This window comes from Pempheris klunzingeri, chromosome 15 (genome assembly GCF_042242105.1).
Source record: "Pempheris klunzingeri isolate RE-2024b chromosome 15, fPemKlu1.hap1, whole genome shotgun sequence".
In the NCBI taxonomy this organism is placed as follows: Eukaryota; Metazoa; Chordata; class Actinopteri; order Acropomatiformes; family Pempheridae; genus Pempheris; species Pempheris klunzingeri.
Window position 1 is genome coordinate 5141837 of NC_092026.1, and position 24174 is coordinate 5166010.

The window sequence follows — 24174 nt, forward strand, 5'->3', positions numbered from 1 at the left end:
TTGCTTTCAATGTTAGCTCCTAAATGTTTTTTTTTTAATATGTATTTACATGAAAATACCTCTGTCATCTGTTCAGATGTCAAAAAAAAAGAATCTTACCTTCATGTCATTACAGCTGATATGACAGAGATGTTCACGCTCTCATCTCGAAGCATCTGAGTGAGTCTCTGCAGTTGTACGTGATGCGAGACGACACTGTAATGGATGAAAATCTGGTGGGAAGGCTGCACTTGGAGGATATTCAATGCCAAAACATCACGCTATCTGTGACGGGTTAAAAGAAGATGGGCCCCCGATTCGCTGGTCCTCCAGGATTTACCTCACACGTGTATTTCAAGGGGCAAGTTTACAAAATCAAAAAGTGATGTGAAGTGATGATTTGAAAGGAAAGAATGAAATTCACTCTAAATTCGCCATATTTCCGCTTTTAGTGATGGAAAAATAAGTAGATGATGTAAATCTGCTTCTTGATCTACCGCCGGGCCCTTTTGAACGTTGTTTTGGATATTCTTCTTTTAGGCAACAACTCACAATCATGCCATTGAGAAAAAAAAAATAAATATACTATTAATGTTTTCTTATCTTTGTGTTATTGAGTTTTTAAAATTTCATGTGTATGGCAATGTTATTAAAAGAATCAAAAGATAAAGATGTGTCTTTTGTTATGTTTTTGTTTTTTTTGTTTTTTTCAAACTACTTGAAAAAAGTGTTGTAATTACATCTGTATGAAGAATGCCAAATAAACACTGCAACATGTACCATAAATGAATGAGTGTATTACTGAAAGTGAATTCATAAGCTAAAAAACTGAGGGTCTTTAGCTGCTTATTTATTAAGATCATTTTCTCCTTTTCCTCATTCATGACATTCTTCTTGTATAAAAGCTGACATTCATTACTTTCCATTCTTTACAGCATTTTGTAACAATTACATATAATTAAATTAAGTTAGCCTCTGAAGTGGAAAGTCAAAAGTAACACAAGGTACAACAAAAATTCAAATGTTAATAGTGCCATGTTGTAAAGCTGGTCTTATTGCTACCACACAGAGAAAAGTGTCAGTGCTCTGACAGCTGCAAAACGAATACAGAAGTTTTAGGGTCAAAAACAGTTGAGGTTCAGTGGCTGAACGCTCACTAGGATGGTAAAACAGCAAAGTAGTAAATGGAGGGTGAATCTTTGTTTCTTTAGCCAGATCACATCCTGTCAGTGTTCATCCTCAGACTAACACAGACCTTGGTCATAGATTTTCACCAGACGTTTGATGTGGAAAAGTTTTTGCCGAAGTTCTTTGCACTGAGTCTTCTTTGCTTGATAGTCTGGTGTCTGGAGGAGAGAGAAATGATTTAATATTACTTATTATATTTAACAATCAACATTATCAGCAGTAATACTCATTCACTTTTTTGATAAGATTATCAATACCATTCTGTTATCTGTGCGTTAAATATGAGGCTACAGCAAGCAGCCGTGTAGTGTAGCTTAGCATAAAGTCTGGAGACAGCTAGCCCGGCTTTGTCCCAAATCTGCCTGCTGCTGATGCTAAAGCTCATGAATTAAAGGTTCTTCGTATGACATTTCAGCATCTCAGACTAAAACAAATCTGTCGGCTGCAACCGCTGACTGACAGCCTCTTTTACTGTATTAGCTCAGTAGCTTATCTGAGTCTGTCACTGGGCAGCAGCTCAGACTTGTTTTTCATCTTTCACTGTGCTACAAGTTTGCTCTAAAAACAATTCACAGACTCGTGTGCTTCAAAACAAAGGTCAGAGAAGGTTTTTCCATGGACGTGACAATGAGAAGGTCATGACGTCTCTTTCAGAATTCCTCTAAATATGAGCATTTATTATAACATATTGAGCAAATATTGCATTTGGAATTGGATTTTCAATAAAAATTTGATTTTATGGAACTTTCCATTATTGAGCATTACTCCCCTTTAATTCTTTTTTTTCTCTAAAATACTTCCGTTTGTTAAGTGAATTGATAAAATACATTAACATTTGGCCGAGACAAGATGATTTTACTTTCCAGATCAGTGGTAATTTACATTTGGTGAGGTTGCTCGGTAACAGATGAGAGACCAGGAAGTTGCTGCACTGAGCCAAGAAATATGACCTTTCTAGCTGTTTCCCTGCTTTGAGTCTTTGTGCTAAGCTAAGCTAATAGGCGGCTCCTAGCTGTAGCTTCATATTTAACACACAGATATGGCAGTGGTATTAATGTTGGTACCTATGCAAAGCATACTTCCCAAAATGTCAAATTATTCCTTGAATTTCACACCATGATTGCACAGATCTGATTCCACTCACCCTTTTCAGGTCTTTGAGTCGATTATACTCATCTGCCACACCCTGAAAATGGAAATGCACACTCTCTCACTGAATTCCCTTTATCAAATAAATAGTACAAGACAATTTTGCAGTCATAGCACAAAAGTGAAATCCGGTCTGGTTCATCTTCACTGCTTTGTGCTGCTATCCAGTAGACTCATACTGAGGATGTAATGGGCTGTTAGTATAATTAAAAGGCACAGCTATGACGCTATATTCTCCTGGCAAGCTGACCTGTATTTTTCCACTCCCCCCTCCTGTTTCTCCCTACCTGGTACTTCATGGAGCCGTCGTCCAACTGGTCCAGCTCTTTGCTCAGCTTGTGCATCTGGTCACTGATGTCATCCATTTCGGCACAGAGGCTCTTATAGCGGGCCAGATCGGAGTCAAACTCCCTCTTGTACTGGCGGCGCTGCTCGTCTGAAATGATTTCTGGGTACAGCCTAGAGTGGGACATCAATACAAAGACATGAAATGATTATTAGATTAAATAGTCATTGAGGCAGTTGAAGGTGAAGACTGAAAGAGAAGAGAATTAGCTTATTTTTTTATTTTATCTTATTACAAATATGAATTTAAAATCATTTAAACAGTTGACCAACTTGTCTTGAAGACAGTAGTGAAGCTGGTCCTGTATTTGTGGTATTTTCTTCTGAAATAATATGAATACTGTGTATTTTAGGGGAAGGAACAGAAGGAAGCGAGGCCTCCTCTTAGATCGGTCTTCAATAGTATCATAGTAACCCCAATATGTAGCCTGCACTTCTAAGCATCGTTTTAACATTGTACAGCAGGAAAAACTGACTTATTTATTTATTTTAAAATGCTTGCACCCTTTAAATGTGCATTTAAAGCTTTATGTTGTTATCTTGTTTTTTGCTTCGATTAATTATGGAACAACTCCTCAAACTGCCCCTGTGTAGGAAATGTGCTATGCAGATAAACTTGCTTTGCCTGAATACTTCTCAGATGATGAAAACACTGAGACTGTAGTATTAACTTGCAGCAGAGTAACGGCCCACCTGTAGAGGTAATCTGTGTGGTCTCGGTCCAGCTCGTTGCCAGTGTCTCCAGTGGTGTAACCAGTTTCACACTGGGACTCCAGCACATCCTGAGCAGCAGGTCTGGGCACCGGGTCTTTCCTCTCTTCCCTCTCCACCTGATAAGGAGGAGGCTTCCTGATGTTGTCCATCTCGTCTGAAGAGCTGCTTGAGCAAGCTGTGACCCTGCTGTTCTGGTACAGAGGCTCAGTTTCCCGACGATTACTGTTGCCAGCAGAGAAACTACAGAAAAGCAAGACAGGGGTATTAGATGATTGATTGTGTATTTGTGCTTGAACGTCTACATTAATTCATGCTGGATTTATAGAGTAAGTTTAAGCTGCCAATGCATGCTGGTTGACCCTGGTTTGGCCTGTTATCATTTAGGTAATGGCTAATATGGAAGCATATAAAAGCCAAGTAAATGGGATAAGGGGAAAGCCTTTGTCAATGTTGTTGTTGTTGTTGAACATATGGCTATTTGCTGGAGTACGCTGACGCCTGTACTTTGGCACAGTGGTGTTTTTAGCTGAATGCTAACGTACATGTTAACAGCATCCATGCTAACATATATAGGTATGATGTTTAACATGTGTACCATCTTAGTTTCATATGTTAGCACGCTAACATTCACTAGTTAGAACAAAACACAAAGTAGAGCTGAGGCTGACGAGAATGTTTTTTGATTTACGACTATTTGGTCGTAAAACAGCAGTCATAGCAATAAAACAAGTAAAGGCAAAACATGCCAAATATAAAGATTTGAAAATAAGTGAAATGATTTTTGGAACAATAGACAATAGTAGCCTACAATGGAAACAAAAACAAAATTAAAGTGACAAATACAAAGAGAATGAGAACAATCAAAAGGTTCCAAAACAGTAAAAACAAGAGTAACTAAAGTAACATCTATGTGAGATTCAACAGATTGTGTTTTAGTGACTTTTTGAAAGAAAAGTCTATTTTTGGTCTGTCTGCTGCTGTTTGGTTCCACAGCGTGTTTTATACCCTTGGCAAAAAAACAAACAAAGTGTGGTCTGTCACTCAAAATGACATTTAGCATGAATGACAGGAGACAAGAATTTAATTTTACCTCCACAGCTCGCCTCATAATTGTTTATGTCTTACACAACCTGGCAGCTCTGCTCTGATCAGACGATTCGACACATATGATGGAGCAACGTCCATCACAGCAGGAGATGGAACATGTGCAGAACATTCCCTTGACATTGCGGTGCCCTTTCCCATTGTGGAAACAATGTAATCAATCTGATCAGACCAGGAAATTATCCAATTTAACACCCAGTAATTTGGTTTCAGTTCATTGTTTCACTCCTTCCAGTGTAAATCATCCTTTTTTTTCACTAGAAAAACAATGAAGACCAAAATCACACCATAATTGATTTGAATGAATATGAATACGATTTGCTCAGAGAAGAATTTGTTTCTCTTTATTATTATTTAATCATCTGGAGAGCAGATTAACAGCCACACATCACTCCTCAGTCATTGTCCTCACAGGAAGTAAGATGTGTGCATTTTAGTGTCTGACTGACTGATGTTTTTCTGATGTGTCCTGTTTTCTGAGCACAGATCATACTATGTTGTTCACGGACTCACCAGCTTAGCTATCACTCACCTGTTGCTTTTATAATTTCCCCCGCTGTGGATGCTGACTGTTCCGTTGCCATAGGAGACCACACTGTTCTCCACCCTGAGGTCGGGCACAGTTGGTGCCTGCTGGGTGCTGCGCATCTCTCCGACATGGTTCACCTAAGACAAAATCATGATATTGGAATCTGTTGTCTGTTCCACCACAGTGCCGATAATTTGATTCTGTTCATGGGGACAGAAAACCGATAACAAGAAATACAAATTCTGTGATCTGTATGTCTTTTAGTGTTGTGAAACATGATGCCACATTCAGGATAATGTCGTATGTGAGAAAATCCTCAGATGCATTTTTATGCTGGAAAGAAAGAAAAATTTTTTCCTGCACTGAATCTCACATAAGCAGCGCAGGATGGTTCTCTACTATATGCTCCAAAACACTAATGAGACATGCCAGACATGTTTGCATGTAGCCAGACAGATACACACACACACACACACACTCACAGACACTGTGGTTAAGTGTGTGTGTGTGTGTGTGTGTGTGTGTGTGTGTGTGTGTGTGAGCACACTGAAAAAGGGGGCAGGAGAGCAATCAGCAAACATTTCTGCTGTTCCATCTTCCTGAACTATCAGGTAAACATGCAGCAGCGCGCCGAGGTTCTTTTCTTTTTCAAAAGAAAAAAAAAAAACAGCAAAATGTGCTCTCAGAAAATTGTAACACTTACAAAACAACACAACAATGTTACAACCCTTTACAGCCACAGAACCGGGGAAAAGATTTTAAATACAGCATTACAACAAAAATGCATGGTCAAAAGAAAACATCCTCAGATGACACCAAACACTAAAACTGCATTATGTCTCATGTAATCCACAGTCCTACTGTATAATGCATAATTAATATCTTCCAGTCTTTGGCCTATTTCTGGATCTGGAGTGCAGTTGCACAGGATGAGGATCTAGTGAGCTGATGCGAATGTCTGGAAAAAGCATCTTGTGAAATAGATCTCATGAATGTCTATGTGGAAAAGAAACCTCCCAGAAAACTGCAGGGAATCTGATACGCAGCAGCAGGAAGGCGCTGCGCCGGCCGCCGCTTTGAGAAATCCAAGTCTTTAAATTTAAATTTCCGTGCTGTTCGGTCCAGTTAGTATTTGTAGCAGTGAAATCTAAAGAACTGACACAAAGAAACCTGAGATGGAGAGAGACAGCTGCAATGTATTATTGACATTGATTTCATTATATTATTTATTATTATATATTATTTCTATTATACATTGATCTGCTGAATATTTTCTTTATAAATAATTTATAATCACCCATAAAATTATTTCGTGCAAAATTCAAATCACAGTTTTCCAGAGCCGAAGGTGACACATTTAACAAGCTGGTACTAGTGAATGTTTGGCAAATTTAAAGAAATATCTCTTTCTATGTTTCTGCATTCACCATTTTAGGATAGTTATTCAGTCAGCAGGAGCTGCACACACCCCCCCTCACGTCACGCTTATAGTCCCTTCTTCTCTTCAACTTTGGGGGGAATCACTCGTGTTGATAAATATTAATTGTACTCTTATTCAGTGCAGTCAAAATGCCGCTATTCTAGCAATTATGCTGCGTTTGCCTTTAATCCAGTTATCCTGCATTCTTTTCTCTCAATTACGGCTCATTTCTAGTTTTGGTGAAAAAAAAAATGTGGCACAAAACGCAAGGAAATGACTTCTTTGCCAGGAGTGTGATCTGCAGCAGTGTGTAGCAGTCCCTTCGCATACTGAATCATTTAGCGCCACCACACTCTGTAGGGATTCACACAGCAACACTAAGGCAACTCAACCCTTTTTATACATTATACATGCCACATACATTATATATGCCTCCCTGCAAGGCAAGCATCTTCACTGCAATACAAGAGTGCCCCAGAATAGGGCCTGCATCTCGATGAAGTCTCGATAGGAAGTATGTAGGCCAAGGCCTCGCAGGATACACTGATTGAGTTGCTTCCCCTTCAATAATGAGTCATGGTGGACATGATACATTCATAGTACACTAACACTGTAGTAGATTAATCACTGCTAAATACCACATGAAGCTGCTGCTGTGAAGTACAAACAGCACAGCTTTCACAAGGCTAAATGCTGAAGCACTGATGGTCGGGGACAGCTGCTCTAACCTGTGGATATAAAGTATCGTGTATTGTTGTGATTTTTGGCTTGAAATACTGGATACTTTCACCTCTTCAGGCCCCTAAAAATCATTCAAATAAAATAATCAAAGAAGTAAAATCCCTCTCCGGTTGAACTGATCACAACTCCACAACAGCTCCATAACCTGTGATGAGGGGTAACAAGAGGATACTGTTTCAGTTTGAGGGGGTCACAAGTCAAAAAGGTTGGGAACTGGTCTACAAGAGACAAATAGTAAACTGCAGCCCACTTTGTCAAACCTGGTATAAAAGGCTTCACACTACTGCCATCTTTTCTACTGAGCCCAGACGTTGGTTCAACAGTTTTTACTGCTGTGCAACTGTTTAATCTTACAGAATGATTTTTCATATCAGACTGATAATCTGATCTCACAAATGTTCGACAAAGACAGCAGCTATGGTTTACAATCTGTATGGGGCGAGCTGTGGTGCATAAACAGCTTATCTAACCAACATTATGACTGCAGGGGGACATTGAACTGCCAATATGCTGCAGGTCTTGTGCGTATGTTAAAGTAATTTTTCAGGCTGGCGATTCAGAGCAAAACTGTAAGGTGTATACTGTAGTTTTGGTTGATTATATAGGGCAGCAGTAAGAAATAAGACAAACCAGTCAAAGGTTGTAGCATGTAAATGATTTACTGTGTGAAAAGTTAACTTAAAAGAGCCTCCTGATATGTTTGAAATCATATAATGTTGCTTCTGACTCAGTTTTTTTTAATAAGGTTTCTAGTGCAGCTGTTATCACTAGTGTGGTTAATGATCAGTCAGAGTGAAACCTGGGTGCGCCCAAGATAAACAGCAACGTTTCCTGAGTCAACAGCAGCTAATGTGAGTTTGTGAAACCTGATGGTCACCTGGAAGAAAGAGAAAGAGACTTGACAATGTGTGTATAAATCAGCCCTGAGCTTTGTAACCGCTGGGAGCATGAAGAGGGCAAACATGAGGTTGTAAACAGTGAAGCCAGTCTGGCTTTTGTTTCTTTATCTGGCTGGAAAAAAGTAGAAATAAACCATAAGCCATTTGTGGACACCTACACAAACACAGTGCAATGGAGAAATAAATAATTAAAAAACACACATTGAGACATTACCCAGTCCTGTACATCCTGGCTCTCTGACGCCCTGACCAGTGGCTCGTCCCAGTAGATGTTAGCTTTGCCGTGGCGCCAAATCTTGCTGCGGGTCTTGTAGGCGTAGTAAGCAGACAGGGACAGGGCCAACACCACCATCAGGCCCAACACTAACGCAACCGCCTGCCCAAAGACAGTCAATTATAGATCAGAATACAACGTAACAGAGGAGGATGGAGTTAAATAAAACAATCCTGCTAACCTCCTCGGGGTCCATGTAGCAGTAGTGGTGCAGGTATTGATTGTACATGGGGAAGCCTCCTGGGAAACCGGCCCCCACGCTGCCGCTGAGGCTGGGGCTGCCCTGGATGTTCTGGCACATCATCAGCATGGGATTGTACAGCATGCTCTGTGAGCTCTGAGACATCGGGTTCACCCCGATCACAAAGATGATGTCGATGATGCCCTTCAGGTCAAAAGAGAGGCAGAGACGTTTAATCACAGAGCACCATTAAATCTCTTCTATGTCATGTTTGAATGACGCAGAGAGTATTCTCATAGGTCTGGCAGATACGAGTTCACACCCCCACTGCACAATGTCAACATTTTAGTTAGTTTAGTCTCATGTCTTAATTACTTCCTCTATGTGATGTATTTCCTTTTAAAACAGGATGTGACAGTGACAGATTCATCTTAAAGCTGCTAATCCATACTTTAACATAAAGAATGGATCAAATGAACATGTGTAATATGAATGGGGGCTCCTCTCTTGATGAACCGACAGGGATCTATCACCTAAATGTGTAGCTCCTCCAACTCTACTGTTTTGGTTCATTTGGCTCACTTTTTCATCAACTTTAAAAAAGAACTTGTCAAAACCCAACAGTACACTACTTGCTCAGCACCAAACAGTAAACAGACACAGGGGGGGCGGCTGTGGCTCAGTGGTAGAGTGGGTCGTCCCTCAATCAGAAGGTCGGGGGTTCGATCCCCAGCTCCTATGGGTCAACATGTCGAAGTGTCCTTGAGCAAGACACTGAACCCCAACTTGCTCCTGAAGCATGGCTTCAGAGTGTGAATGAGTATGAAAGAATAGTCTCCTCCAAATTACATTTCTCCTGTATGATTGATGTGTGAATGGGTGAATGAGGATGTCATGTAAAGCGCTTTGAGTAGTTGAAATAACTAGAAAGGCGCTATACAAATACAGACCATTTACCATTTACCATTTACACAGTTAAAACCATTTGGTGAACATAGTGGCTTGTTGAGCAGCTAACGAGCCAGATATTTCCCTCAGTAGTTAGTGGAGGAGGAAAAAAAATAGATCTACATTCATTAGGTAGCCAGAAACACAGCCCCAAATGAGTGCTAATGGGTTTTTGTCTGTCCCAATTGCCCAAAAAAATCTGTTTGGTTCTGCAGGTTTAAAGCTTAAAAGAGTGGTATTTCCATATTAACACTTAATGAAAGGACTCGTTGTAATGTAAAACAACCACTAGAGCTGCTGACCTCACCGACTATCAACTCCAAAGTCAGCAGCTCTTTGCAGCTCACATTTCAGCTCTCTTATACAACCAAATAAAGATAAGTGTGCCACAGAAGGGGTATAAATGGGACTGAGTAGACCAGAATGCAACATGCTGTGTTTTGAATAAAGAGTGCAGCTCTTCCTACTTTTGTGACCTGGAAACACCCTCTTCCTCTTACTGTGCTATCACTACTACGTCCACCTGCATGACCCTCAGCCCTCTGCAACATGTGACTTAAGTCCAAAGTCGTCCTGACAAGTGAAAGAAATCATCTCATATTTGGTGAGACTCACCTGAAGGACAGCTAAGATGATGTCACAGATGAACACAGTGAGGTAGAACCTGCACCCCCGCATGGTCCGCGACCGAGAGAAGCTCCCCACCAGGAACCCCAGGGAAACCAGGAAGTTGATGGCCGCCATGGAAATCATCGCCGACTTGGCAGACTGTGGCGTCATGTATGAGCTACCGTAGCCGTAGCTGCCTCCATAATATCCCAACTCTGTCCCCGTGACGCCCCCTGCCCCCCCGACACCGAAGCCCCCGTACCCAAACCCATTCATGTCCCACACTAAGGTGGAAGCCACGAAGGCGAAGATGAGGAAACACATGAGTACTGTGGCTCCTTGGAAGGTTTTGACAAAACCAGGAGGAGAAAACCAGCGGTAGAAGTGTTGAGGCCTCTCCTCCGTGTAGTACGAGTCTGGGGGGACATTATAGGTGTAGGAGACATACTGGCTTTGAGGGGAGTGGATGCTCCTTGAGGGGTAGAAGCCTTGGGATGTGGTGCTGTAAGGCGGACTGTACACAGGGGGGCTGTCGTAGTACCGAGGCTCATGCATAGTTTAAAAGATATTATTGCAGTTTCACCTGGAAGACGAAGGAAAAATAAAATGTGTAGTGCAGCTGTTATATGCTGTAATATCATCCTAATACTTTGCACTACAGAATAATGCATTTAACAGCAGCTTTGAATGTGACAAATAGTCCTATTTTCAACCTAATGTTGTCTCAGTCCTCCAGAGTGATGAGTAAAAAAGTAAAGTAAATTTTCTTAGAATTGAAAATGTGAAAGGACAAAATAAAAGAACTTCCGCTCATTTGTCCTTTCAGCACTTTTGTTTTTGTTTTAAGCACTTTTTACTTCACGTCATGCACCGCTCTGCCCCTCATTCACCTCCGCCCATCCCTGAACCCTCTCTCAGGTGTCTCTGACCCACAATTCATCACTGCAGAGGAACTCAACCCAACAGGCTTCAATAATTCAGACAGACAGCAGGTGAGAGGCCAGCCGGGGCGGCCATGCAGGGTGTTTACCGAGGGGACAGGATCCTTCCCTGTGCTGATGTTACCTGTGAGCGCCTGCTGAGTGTCAGCACGCTGACAGAGGGAAGGGGAAGCTCCTAAATAAACCAGTCAGCAGAAGTGTTTCGGTCGTTAGACCACCTGCATGGCTTATATAAGTTTTAAAATTTGCTCTCAGACAGCAAGAAAAACAATAAAAAATAACTTCCTACCTTCTATTTGCTCTTTGTTCATACAGGCTACACATTCTTTCACTGTTATACATGAAACTAACAAACTAAATATTTATCCACTTTTTATTCCAAATGTAAGATGTGACTACTTTATTAATCATTGGTCAAAACTGCAAGTCTTCAAATGCATTCAAGTCCATTATTATTAAGGCCTGAAAGTCTCTTCAACATTCAACAGGTCAAACCGACGTAACAGAAAAATATCGGTTCAAACCTTCCAATCAGTTAAACAATGAAATGATCGATTTCAACACAACTCACCCAAACACCAGAGGACACGTTCAGCCCTGCACCGTCCAGCTCAGCTGCCCTCATGTCCTCCACCCTGCTTTTCTCTTCTCCTCTCCGTGTCACAGCTCTCACACGGCGGTAAACTTCGTCATGGTGGATAATTTTTGTCCTGAGGAGAAAACCCGTAAATGAGAGCTGCGGAGCGGCTGCGTGTCTCCACCGCTCACCTGGAGGCGTCCACGTGCTCTGGGATGGACACTTTACTGTCTGCAGCCACCAGCACATTAAACATTCAAAGGTGCATGTAAAGTAGGACTGTCAGCCCACTTCATGCTCTGACAGACCATGACTGTGTGTAAGAAGATATGTAGTGTCAAATCTGAGTTATAGATTCATGGTAACAATACTACTATTATTATTATTATTATTATTATTATTATTATTATTATTATTATTAGCAGTTGTAGTACTAGTAGTAGTATCACTGTTATAATGATCAATTGCCTAGATGCATTAAAATCTATTAGAAGAGAAATAATTAGTCGATTATTTGATAAATGGATTTACAGATGAGTTTCTATTTAAAACCTAAAACTTTTCAAACTAAAAAGTCCAAGAGTCACTGCCGTATCCATGCAGAGAACAAAGCCACTAATGAAAACACAGGCACATAACAGCCAGTTAATGTGGGGGAGTTTGGCCTAATAGCAGCTGATTCCACAAGACAAACAAGGTCTATACTGTTATTATGTCACCACATCACCAAGATGTTTTCTGAAAGCGTCTGGAACAAATCCTGTGTGGGATTTTAGAAGAACCAACAGCTCTGTCGTCCAGGTACAATAAAACAGAAACCATAGATATTCTCTGCAATTAGAGGGAACTGTTCCATGTTTAGTGCTTTTCTGTCACCCAAACTGCTCTCTGGTGTCTGGTAGCGAGCACTGTAGCAGGTGAATAAGGTTCAATAACAGTCAATAATAACTGAGATTCATAGCTTTCAATACTCTCCACTTAAATCTGAACCAACAATTCTTACACACCTGTTAGAGAAAAATTAGCTTTTCCTTAAGCCTGAAAATAAATAATAATACTAAAAGACACTCAAAATTATTGATTAGCTTGGATGGATTATGCCTTTTCAACAATTGGGAGGTGAGAACAAAATATAGTGCTGTGAAATAAAGACAGGAGCAAAAAGAAGTAAAGAAAACACTAAATGATGGTGTAAATAAGAAACAGAATACGATGCATGTAAGTTAAAAAAAACAACTTTATAATACAAAGTTTCATGAATGTTTCAAATCACTGGCAGAACTTTAATTTAAAACACACACTGAATGAACAGAAATGACAAGAATATAATAAGAAAATACAAAATAACATGAATGCTATTCAAAAGGAGTGTACCATGTATCCCTTAGAATGCTGTTGCTTTCAAACCAGACTTTACATAAACTCTTATTTCATGTTGATACAAAAATCTCTAATTGTATTTATTAAACTAATTCGTTTATCCACAATGAAACATTAGCTTCTCATTGTAAAAAGCCATTTTCATTGATCAATATGCACAAAAAAAACAGACACAGATTCAGTGACAAAAAGGTTGCTTGTTTGTCTCATCTGCTCATCAGGTGTTTCTCTCTGGTCTCTCACGTCCGACCGTCTGCTGTGGTTTGGTCAAAAATCCGGATTCTGTTTTTGATGTGGCTTAATTTAGCTTTCAGATACTCACAGCGTTCCTTTTTCTCGAGGAAAGCAGAATCCTGTGAGAGCAAACACACATAAAATACTCAATAAAATAATATGAATTAATGGCTGCCACCTCTCTTCCCTAAATCTGTCTTTCTTCTCTCTCTCTCTTTTCCTTTTCTTCTGCTTACCGCCGTCTTGCCTGATTCATTCATTCATTTGCAATGCAGCGGCGTTAAATGAGAATTTCCAGAGTTTGCCACATTTGACGATGAAAGCAATATTATTTGCATCAGTGGACAGCTTTATTGAAGAAAAGCTAATATTGCCTCGGTGTTTACGCAACAGTAGCAATTCTAACACATCTCTGGGTTACATGTTAGAGTTTCAAATTATTTTTCAATTGTTTTAGGGGGAACAGACGGAAAACAGGAGGGGACTATCACTTACACTCTTTTTCTGCTGATACTTCTTCGAAATGCTTTGAATCCTTCGCCGATCCTTAAAGACAAAAAGAATGATAACCACAGGGATTAAAGCCTGAAAGCCTGAAAAATTGTCCAGGAGGAAATGTGTACAATTTAAATTAAGTATTGTATAAATTAGATGTCTGAAATCAGCCATGGTGCCTGAGTACTTTAAACCCTGTAACCAACTGGTTTGTTAAAGATATGACAGTAAACAGCATCATGGCATCATATAGAAATACATTTAATATGTGTTTACAGGAAGGAGACCTCAGTATAACCTTTTTACCTCAAGTTTAACTTATCATTCATCTCACCTCTTGGCTCTTTCCGTCTCTGAGGAGTCGAGACATCGTGGCATCCAGCTCTCTGAACTTACTGAGGGTGGTGCTGATGTCTCTGTGAAGGTCCTTGTACTCCTGATACTGGTCATTGAAAACTGCCTTGTACTTTTCCCTTTCCTCCACACAGCTGATCTCTGGATACTTTCTATCGGGTTGAATTTAAGGGAAGATTAATACGTGACAGAAATGCATACAAGCCCCTAACATGCATCATTTGAATGTTCACTCACATGATATAGTCTGCAATGATGTGCACTTTGGGGGTGTATGCAGGCGCCGTGGCTCTGCTCTGATAGACCTCAGGGGTGAGCACATGCTGACTGATATAATCTTTATGCTGGGACTTATCCATTTCATCCCTGAATGATATTCGCTTTTGTTTTTGAGGGGTTAGTGGGATGGCCTGGTGAAACTCCTCCTGGGGCTAAAGTTAAAGAAAAAAAAAAAAGGATTATTCAGAAAATATGAACCAACAAATGAAATGATCTGATATACACCACTATGTGTGCAGGCCTGGATCATCATTACAAGAGGCCTGGAAACAAAATCTAGATAAAGTTACAAGGCACAGAAATTAAAAAAACAAACCAAAAAACTGTCCATTAATTTGCTGCGACACGGTAAGCGTCTGAAGTTACATTCCCTCGACTGGGAGAAGGAATTATTTACTCACTCGCAGCTCTCTTGGCCACCCTTTCTTATTTGGCATCAATACATTAGCTGACCGTGCTGTTTCTCACCCCTAGGTGCTGGCGGTAATGCTTGATAACATGAACACTATTTGCAGTTATAAGCTCGGTAGCTGCTGAAATGAACAATCCAAGTGTTTGGAACATAGCAACAGCACCATGTCTGTTTTTAATGGGCTAATATGGACACAACAAAACATAGACGTCATAGTCTAATGCTACGAAATATTTGACAGGCACTGGATTTCTTAATGGGTTCATTAAACTGGACCAGATGCCACATACTCCAACTTTGTTAACGATTTTCTTTTCCTGTGCTAGCAGCTCTGGGGATGGCAGCGTCAGGAGATCTGTTGGTCCAGACTGAAGTATCTCAACAACATGCTAACACCCTGAACTGAGATGTAAAAGTTACCTGTTAATGTAATAATAAATACTAGCATTGTTATTGTGAGCATGTTATTATACTGATGTTAGCATTTTGATCAAAGCACCGCTGAGCCTACAGCCTGACAGAGCCACCAGCATGGCTGTAGAGTGGTGTTGTTAACCACTGCCACAATGACACGCTAGACCATTATCAGCAGCTATGTTAGCTATGTTAGCTGTGGGACAGGACCACCATGTCATTAACCAATCAGAGGAGAGGGAAAAAACTAATGTGTAACTTCTGGATCCAAAGTCAAGCTGGAGACAATTTTGTAAAGGCTTGAGGCTTCAAGCCCACAAACCAAATCACTTCATTTCTACAGTCTGTGTTCCTAACCTGCACAAAGCCAACAGATCCTGGCAAAATGATGCCACTCTGATGACTTTAGGGAAGAGGGAGGAGGTTTTTTGGTTTTTTTTAGTTCTTGTTCGTCTCCAAAGTGGCCAAAGTGCCTTGAATGGTGCAACTGCAGGCAGAGAATCAAAATACTGAGAGAAACACTGATCCTGCTTTTGTTTTTGAAGGTCGAAAGTGAAGGCATATTTTGACTGATATTTGATTTTGAATTTGTGAAACCCCTACGTCACATATACTTAGAATAACCTTAGGAGCAAAATAAAGTCACAAAAGAAAGGGCAAAAGGATGGGCTAAATATTTCATTAAATATTTTTTAACTATTTTGTGCTTTTTATATAGGCCTTAAATAGTGGATGTAACCATACCTCTATGCTAGTCACATATTAGTCTGACAAGATGTAGGCTGTGGGTATAAGCCTGGCTGATTTATGTCTTTTATTGTTTTATGTGGTCTTTTCTTGTGGGGATTTAGCTGTTTTAATGCTGGGGCTCACCTCCCTACGTGCAAATGTTTTACCAAAACATGTTCCCCCCGACACTGACTTGAAAGGGCACGGCCGCTGCATGGATGCAAGATGATTGTGATTGGTTAAAAGAAACACAAACAAGCCAACATTTTCTCCCCTACAGTAGAATGATAATGGGTTCAGCCAGAGCTTTTTCCAGAAACAAAGTGTGGAGGTCTGTCAAAAGAGGCCACTTCAATCAAATCCACGAGCCATCCATGAACACCTCCCATATCCAGCTATGAAAATGTTTCCCTCCTACTTGATGAGCTTGTCAACAGGATTAATGAACTGTACCTTGTTCTCAAAGTATTCCCTCTCTCTGCGTACGGCCTCATGCCTCCACATCTTCAGACACACCAGGAAGCTGGCCAGATACAATGCCATGTTGATGAAAATGAAAGCTGTTCCTGCCATCTGGCCCCCATCAACCCGACACAGATTGGCCATGATGGGGTTTACGCCTATTGTCGTATAGCACAGCCCCCCGCGGTTCAAGTCATTAAGGTAGACAATCCCTGCTGCCATGTAGAGCAGGAACAACGCCACGTTGATGAACGCCTCTGTCAGAGGCCACCAGGGGGCATCAAGTAGGATGGTACGATAATACATCGTTATTCCCATCACCAAGAGGCTGATGGTTATAATCCAGGAGACTCCAGCTACTGCCAGTATAAACGGAGTCATGGGGCCTCTGTAGCTGTACCCAGACAGACCTAGCCCATTGTTATATGCACCATTGTAGAGTCCGTAGCTGTTGGACCACTCACTGTCTTTCTGGATGTAGGCGATGACACATGCAAAGACCATGCCCCCAAAGAGGAGCTGAAGTCCGCCAAGAAGTCTGAGCAACCCTGGCCACGACTTCAAATAAGAATACTTCTGGTTATAGACCTCCAGCTTCTCAGCGTAGTACTCGGCAGGGTGGATGCTGGTCAGTACAGATTCCTCTCGTGGGTCCTGATTGAACAGATCTTCAGAGGGGCTCTCCCTTAACAACGGCTTATGGGAGTTCTGGCTGGAGTTACCCAGTGATTCACCCCAGTTCCTGCGCTCCAGCAGAGGACTGACAGGAGGGCTCACCCTGGTCCCATTAGGAAGGATCTTGATGCTGCTGGTGCTGGCTTCAGAGCCATTAAAATGGTCACCTTCCTTTGTCCATTTATGGATGATGCTCCCCCATGACTGAGGGATGAGGGACCTCAGCCTGTCCTTCATGCTGCCTTTTATGTCACTGCTCTCCCCCTCAGCGTAAGGTGGAGTGCTGCATGTGTGGCCTGCGGAGTTAGTATCACCACCATCATCATCATCATCATCTGTGATATTATCTGGCGTGGGTGTGTGAGTAACCCACACAGGCACTGGCGGAGCACTAATGGAGTTCCTCTTGCTAGAGGAGGACCCAACCACACTGTCAGGCTCTTGTCTCTTGAATTTCCTGCTCCAGCTTCTCATGCTGCGGGCTGATTCTGGTGATTCATTGAGAAAGAAGTAATCACACGATCCTTACAAGGCGTGAAGAGGGAGAAACTGTGGGGGGGAGGGGAAGATAAATTAATAGTTATGTATAATAAGCATGCAAGCATGTGTATCATAATTATATGCTCTAGAATGTATAATGATTGTAGCTCACATGTGATGATTTTAACAAGTTTGATTCAAATCAAAATGACTGTGAGTCACATTCATGAACTTTTTATAAACTTCCATAAATAGTTCCATACTGAGTTGTTTCAATAATAATAATAATAATAAAAATGACTGTGAAATCCTGATTTCAGTTAAGATAAAGACAAGTTGACATAATGGATGAAGTCTTTGTTCTGAAAATTCTTTTTCTCCACAGCTCCTTAACTACAAATGTATACTTCATATACTTACTTATATTACATATACTTACTTATATTATTATATACTTATAATATACTTACTTACTTACAGTATATCATTTTTAAATCTATTCTTAAGATGTATTGCCAATGACGTCTACCTTGGCATGCTGGCCAAAGCAATGCAAAGCTGCTGGAATGGTCCTTTAAATGCACTGATCAAATTGTGTGGGCATTCGGAAGAACAGCAGACTCTCTGCTACAAGAGAACAACCCAGAGAGGGACCACAACCACATGACTACACTACAGCTCAGGCTCAACTAATAACAGGGGAGTTTTAGCTGAGCTGTGACTCACAGTAAGCTGCTGCTGGAGCTCGTAATGCAAAGCAACAGTCATGAAACTGTCACAGGACATTAAAGCAGAACCGCCTTAATAACACAGAGTATATTTGCTATTAAGACAAAGAATATCTCAAAACCAAACAACTTTTCTTACCCATTTGACCTCAACTTGTCTCTCTCATCGTGCAGATGTTCTCGTAGAACTCTGAGAGGCTCTTTGTTAAGGAAACAGGAGCTGTTACCTACTGTAAAATGGCTGTCGTGTCCACCAGGCCCACTCAGCTCACCCTCTTCAGTCGCTCAGGTGATTCACTCCTGGCGTTAGATGCTCACGCAGGGCGACTGGCCAATGTGTGTGGAGAACTGAGTGGGGAGTAAAAGCTTAAACATTAAACCTGAACCGCCCCTGTGCTGGTGCTGACTGGCACAGCGAGGTTAATCTGTGGGAGAAAGAGAGAGAGAGAGAGAGAGAGAGAGAGAGAGAGAGAGAGAGAGAGAGAGAGAGGCCGAAACTGTTGACATTCATAAAACTGAGAGGAGGTGAGCTGAACCTGAAACGATGCCTGTAACCCACAACAGGTGCTGTTAAAGGGCCTGGGTGGCAATTTCAACCACGTTATGGTCCTTTATTGATAACTAAAGGGTGAAAAAGTTGGTATTCCACTCAATTAATGCTGCTTTCGGAGCATGTACAAGCCCAGCATTGTCTAGTGATGCTTAAAGTATTACAGATATCACTTAACACTATCAAAAACAGTGGCTTGTCCACAAGATTACGCTTATTTTTAGACAAGCATGTGTTTGATATCAGCGCTTTGATATCAATTACATCTCATATCTAAGATCTGCATATCTGCTTTATCATCCCGTCGGTTATGAATAATTCATTCTCATCTCAACTGTGTCACATTGTGTTGTTGTCACAGAGGGAACTGGAGTGTTTGGCACTAGAGGGCAGCAAGCTCCTGCGCTTCTCACTCAGATCACCACCTCCCTCTCCTTCTGCTTGTTCTGTCTCTGTATCCCATTTACTGTCTCTCTCCTTCCCACTTACCTTTACTCTGCTGCATTTCTTGTTTCCAAACCTGGCTCTGAACACCTTCTAACCTGTAGGGCCTACTGTAGGCTCTAGTTTCTTTTGACCATGCTTCTCCAGTCAAGTGTGAAGAATAGAATAAAGGAGCAGCTAAATTCATAAAATACATCCTGATATTAGATTGTTTCCAAGTAGCAAAGTACAAGTTGTTATTCTATCTAGTCATCTAGTTCAGCATCGACTCTCTTCACTAACATTTAACCCTCCATATCTGACTGCAGGAATCATTCCTGCTGTATAACGTGACGTCACTCTGTGCCAGCGATTCTTCCAGAGCAGCGCTGATTTTCATGTAGAGAAAGCTTAAGGCAAGGACATCTGTGGTGACCCCCCCTTACCCATACACCCCACACACACACACACACACACTCTGCAGTACCCATAGCCAATAGAGTACAGTAAACACATAATGCAACCCACTTTCTCAAGTGAGTGCTGAGTCCCACCAGTGGCCATGGCCCGGGGCTACCTCATCTGTTGGTGCCATGTGTGTCCTCTACTGCCGGCGCAGGTGCCTGCTCAGCTGCAAATAATATGTGGAACAGTGCAATCGGCATGTATAGGCAGCGTTTAGATTATGTATGAAGCGTACATATAGGTCTTACTGCCCTGTGCAACATAAATATGTTGAATATTTGAAATAAGTTATAAGTCAAATCTTTAAATTGATATGAAATGTCTCCTCTATTTTACCAAATGTAATGAGCAATGCAAATGCCAAAGGAATAGTTAGAAATTTCAGGTAATACACTCATTACCACTGTCATGCCTGCTTATTAGATATGAAGCAACAGTCAGGAGATGGTTATCTTAGCTTAGCTTAGCATAAAGACTGGAAGAAAAGGGAAACACGTCTACGAGTCACCAGCCATGCTAACAGCTCTGCAAAGCTGAATTGGCACAATGATGCTTTGAGCTAAATGCTAACATATCCCAGTTTAGCATGTTAGCTTTCTAACGTTTGCTAATATCCTCAAAACAGACTACAGCTGAGGATGATGGGAAGGTCATTAGTTTTGCAGGTATTTGGTCATAAACCAAGTGGATTAAAAACATTACTGTTTCCTGGGTGTTTCTTTAATTGAATTGAATTTGGAGTAATCTTACTACACAGTAACTCTTTTTGTTTTATTCACATTTAATGTTAATTGATTTTATTCTATGTGCCTCATTCTATTTTAATTTACTTTGACTTCTTTTTATAGCATATAGAAATGTTGTTCTAATGCCTCATGTAGCACAATGTGACTTGCCTTTGTTTTAAAACTTCCCTTTATCTGTCAATAAAGTGAATTTCTATTTGACTTTCATGCATTTCTGACATTTTACATTAGCTTTACAGGGTTCTGCTTTTGCTGACACTGATTGTGGTGCGATGGCAAGAAATCTCTTATAATTATTTTGAATGAGTCAAGGTATCAATCACTTGCCTGGCTTTAAGTGCCTCTTTATATAGTGATGTTCTACATGATCAAACTTTAACAGATGAAGCAGTAATGACAGATTCAGTCCTGGTAGCTGCATAGCAAATCTAATCTATATCGCTGATAAACCAGCAGGCTTCTTGATGTGAGATGCGATCATAGATCTGACTGTCTGGCTGAGACACGGGAAGCTACATGAACACATTATTGCGCGTACCTGAGTGTACACGTGCACATACTAGATCCATACATGCACTTTCATGCTTGAAGCCCTGACACATGGCTTGAGGGCTACGAAAAGAGCGGCTAAATGAAGCAGGGAATCCACGGCAGCCTCCAACAGACAACCTCATTCGTGTCAGCTCATTCTGCCTCAGATCTCTCAGAGAGAGAAATGAGCAACACAGGAGGAGATGCAGATAGATAGAGATAGAAAGATAGAAGGAGAGAGAGTGAAATGGTTGCTGCTGAAATAAATGACTCTTGAAAAACACAGGGTGGAGTAAAAAAAGGCCCTTCACACCCACTCTCCACCACTACAGCATTGTGCATTAAAAAGGGCCAAAAACAGAAATCAATACTCCTATTCTCTCTGATTTCCCCAAATGCATGCCAAACCACGTTAGCTGAAAGTGATAGTAAGGGCATTAAGCATTATGCAGCTGGTGGCTATTAGCTCCCAGGGCAGACAGGGAGAAAAGTGGAGCCTGTAATAAATTCAATAAATGACTTCCCCTGTGTTCCGCAAGCTGTCCCCGAAGGACCTTTTCACACTCTGAGATGATCCTCAACACCCTGCATGCTGAATCCTCGCCCTGTCCTTCCCCAGTCCGAGGGTCATCTTCAAGCGTTTGCAACCTGCCCCCCTTCCCTCGTCTTGTTTCACAGCGGGATGATCTCCAGTACCCTCTAGGGGAGATCTCAGGTAATTTGAGGCCTCTTTCCTTACCTCTCACACTTCACCTCAAGACTAAATAGTACCTGGGTGAATTCGCCGTTCTCATTAAGAGACTGACAGAGGGGAAATTATGGAAAGCTTACCTGCTCGAGACATTAACTAAGCTGGGTGTCTGCGGCTAAACTGGACATAATTTACCTATTCTGCAGTTTGGCTTTCACAGTGAAACAAGATTCTGACCTTTTCGAAAAATCCAAAATATCCAAATTATCATGTGTTAAATGATGAAAACAATATTTCTTTTAATTACACTGTGCTCATATGGGAGGGAAGTGATGATGAGCAGAGGAGCTGAGCCCTGTGTTTCCACTGCTGCATGTCTTTGGGGTTGTATAGCAACAACTGCAGGGTGACTGACTCTGCCACTCTTGCGGGATATCAGCCTGCTGCCAAGTCCCTCCTGATTTGGCTGTAATTAACCAGGCTGAGCCTTGTTTGTGCATGTGGACATGAATAGTAGCTTGTTATTTGAACATTAATGGCTGTGTGTGTATAGGTGTGTGTGTTTGTGTGTGTGTGCGTTGTGTACAGCCCATAGTTCACCTTGGAACAGTGCCTCAGCAGCTGTGTGTCCTCTGGAGCAATGTTTATGTTTACGCCAATACATCCTCCTGTAATCATGTTTTAGGATGTCCCTGCCTCACAGTTTTACAGGAAGAGACGCGTGATGTCTGTATCTGTCGACACGTGTGCCAACCCACCTTTCAGTGTCACAATTGGCTTTAGACTGCTGCCAATTCCCTCGTCCTTGGGGTGGACCTTGTGTGCAAAAGTTTCAGATTGGACACGCAAGGCAGGAGTTTGGACAATTATTTTGTTGATTTAATGGAAAATAAAGTAAGAGACATTATTTCCAATTAAAGGTTCGTCTACAGCTGTCAAAGAAGAAGAGGAAGAGAGTTATGATCATAGCTGAAGATAGTCTTTAATGATTTGACCTTGGTGTCTCTCCTTGCTAGGACAAAAGTTCACCTGCAAAATGAAGGAACAGCGAACAGTATACAGAGAACATGTTAAACCCATTTGCCATCCATTAAAAGTTGATTTATTCCAGTGCTACTACGTACATTATGCGTCATGTGGCAGTGTACACAGAACAATGATTGGGTTACATTTCTTCACTTTTTGGGGTTTTTTCACTCCGTTATTGTTCAGTAGAAGTGTGTTCTGATTTCTGCTCTATGAGGAAAGCCTACTTTTCAGGATAATAAAAGACCGGGATGCGTTTATCACTTTGACTCATCTACCATCATCGGAATAACATCATGAATGTCCCTCACTTCACTACAAAATACTGTGTATTTTTTTTTTTTTTCTGGTGGAGAAAATCGGGTCACTATTAAATATTGGAATGGTGTTTTGGCAGGACTTAGTTGGTGACAGAAGGACTGAAGAAAACAGACCTTTACAAGAGGAAGAAAAAGAAAAAAAACAGAACCTGATCATACCTCCATCAGCAGAACAAAGGTGTGAAGTTAATCAAATGTTATCTTTAATTTACCAGAATGTTAAACCTTTCGTATCCTTTTAACAAACTGTTTTTCTGCTGCATACTTGCAACATGCTGTGCATTGCACCCAGCTACCTTTACCCCTGTGCTTCACCATTTGTCCCGTGTACTTGGCGACATCTACAATGAGGTCATATTTACAGGACACCAACTCTTGCTGTTCACAATCCCCCTGGGCCAAAACGGACATCTGTCAGTAAGTGAGCTTTTGCTCACGTTTTTCTGTTTTTTCATTCTACCCTATCCCTCTTTCCTGCTGCCTGATGAAGGATGAAGTCCTTAACACCAGCACTGTGACATCTCTCCGGGGAAGACACTCCAGCATCTGTGATCCTTCCTGGTGTAACTGAATATTACACACTGAGTGCAACATGGAACATGACCTGGGGGTTCCCCTGCTTCCTCTTTACTTTCTTTTCTTTTTTTTTTTTTTCCAATTTGAAACTCTCAAAGATCTCTGCTGCGGGCCATTGTGTGTGGGGGACTGATGCTCTTAATGATGACAGATGACAAACGCGAGGCTAAACCTCCAACATAATGAAGAGGTGGAAACCTTAGATACGAACAGGCAGGTGAGGTCGCAATCAAGCAGATAATCTTCCATTAGCTGCCCTGACTCATTGAGACAGTTATGATTGAAACAGACTGTAATGGCATGATAGATCCCTTCATACTGGAAGGGTGGAGTGTAGCACTGTACGAGAAGTGGCCAGAGGTGGGGGCAGTAAAGAGTCATGCTTCATCAACTCAAGTTGAAAGGAAAAAAGCTAGTATTCATGCTTGATTAAGTTCCACTCGTAGCAAACTGAGTATGTTCTTAGATGAAGTGTTCTGTGGTCGTTGCAAAGCCTGTGGGAGAGTGGACTTGCTCACTGTCTCACAGGGTTTGACTTAAACCTGATTCAGCCCAAAGCAGCCTGGAAATAATCAAAAACCAGGAAATAATGATGATCCTATTTGT

General features: G+C 41.3%; 1 protein-coding gene across 1 annotated transcript; it reads right to left on the reverse strand.

Annotated features, from left to right (window-relative positions):
* Positions 1-1174: 1174 nt before the first annotated feature.
* Positions 1175-18421, reverse strand: LOC139213789 (uncharacterized). Its single transcript, XM_070844434.1, has 15 exons — positions 18380-18421; positions 16349-17581; positions 14299-14492; positions 14042-14213; positions 13708-13758; positions 13222-13331; positions 11879-11888; positions 10087-10626; positions 8524-8727; positions 8283-8444; positions 5012-5145; positions 3355-3615; positions 2604-2775; positions 2312-2353; positions 1175-1325 (listed from the first exon to the last, which is right to left on the reverse strand). Exons 2-15 carry the CDS (start codon positions 17504-17506, stop codon positions 1224-1226), a joined length of 3312 nt encoding a protein of 1103 aa, XP_070700535.1. The 5' UTR covers positions 17507-17581; positions 18380-18421; the 3' UTR covers positions 1175-1223.
* Between the last annotated feature and the right edge of the window lie 5753 nt (positions 18422-24174).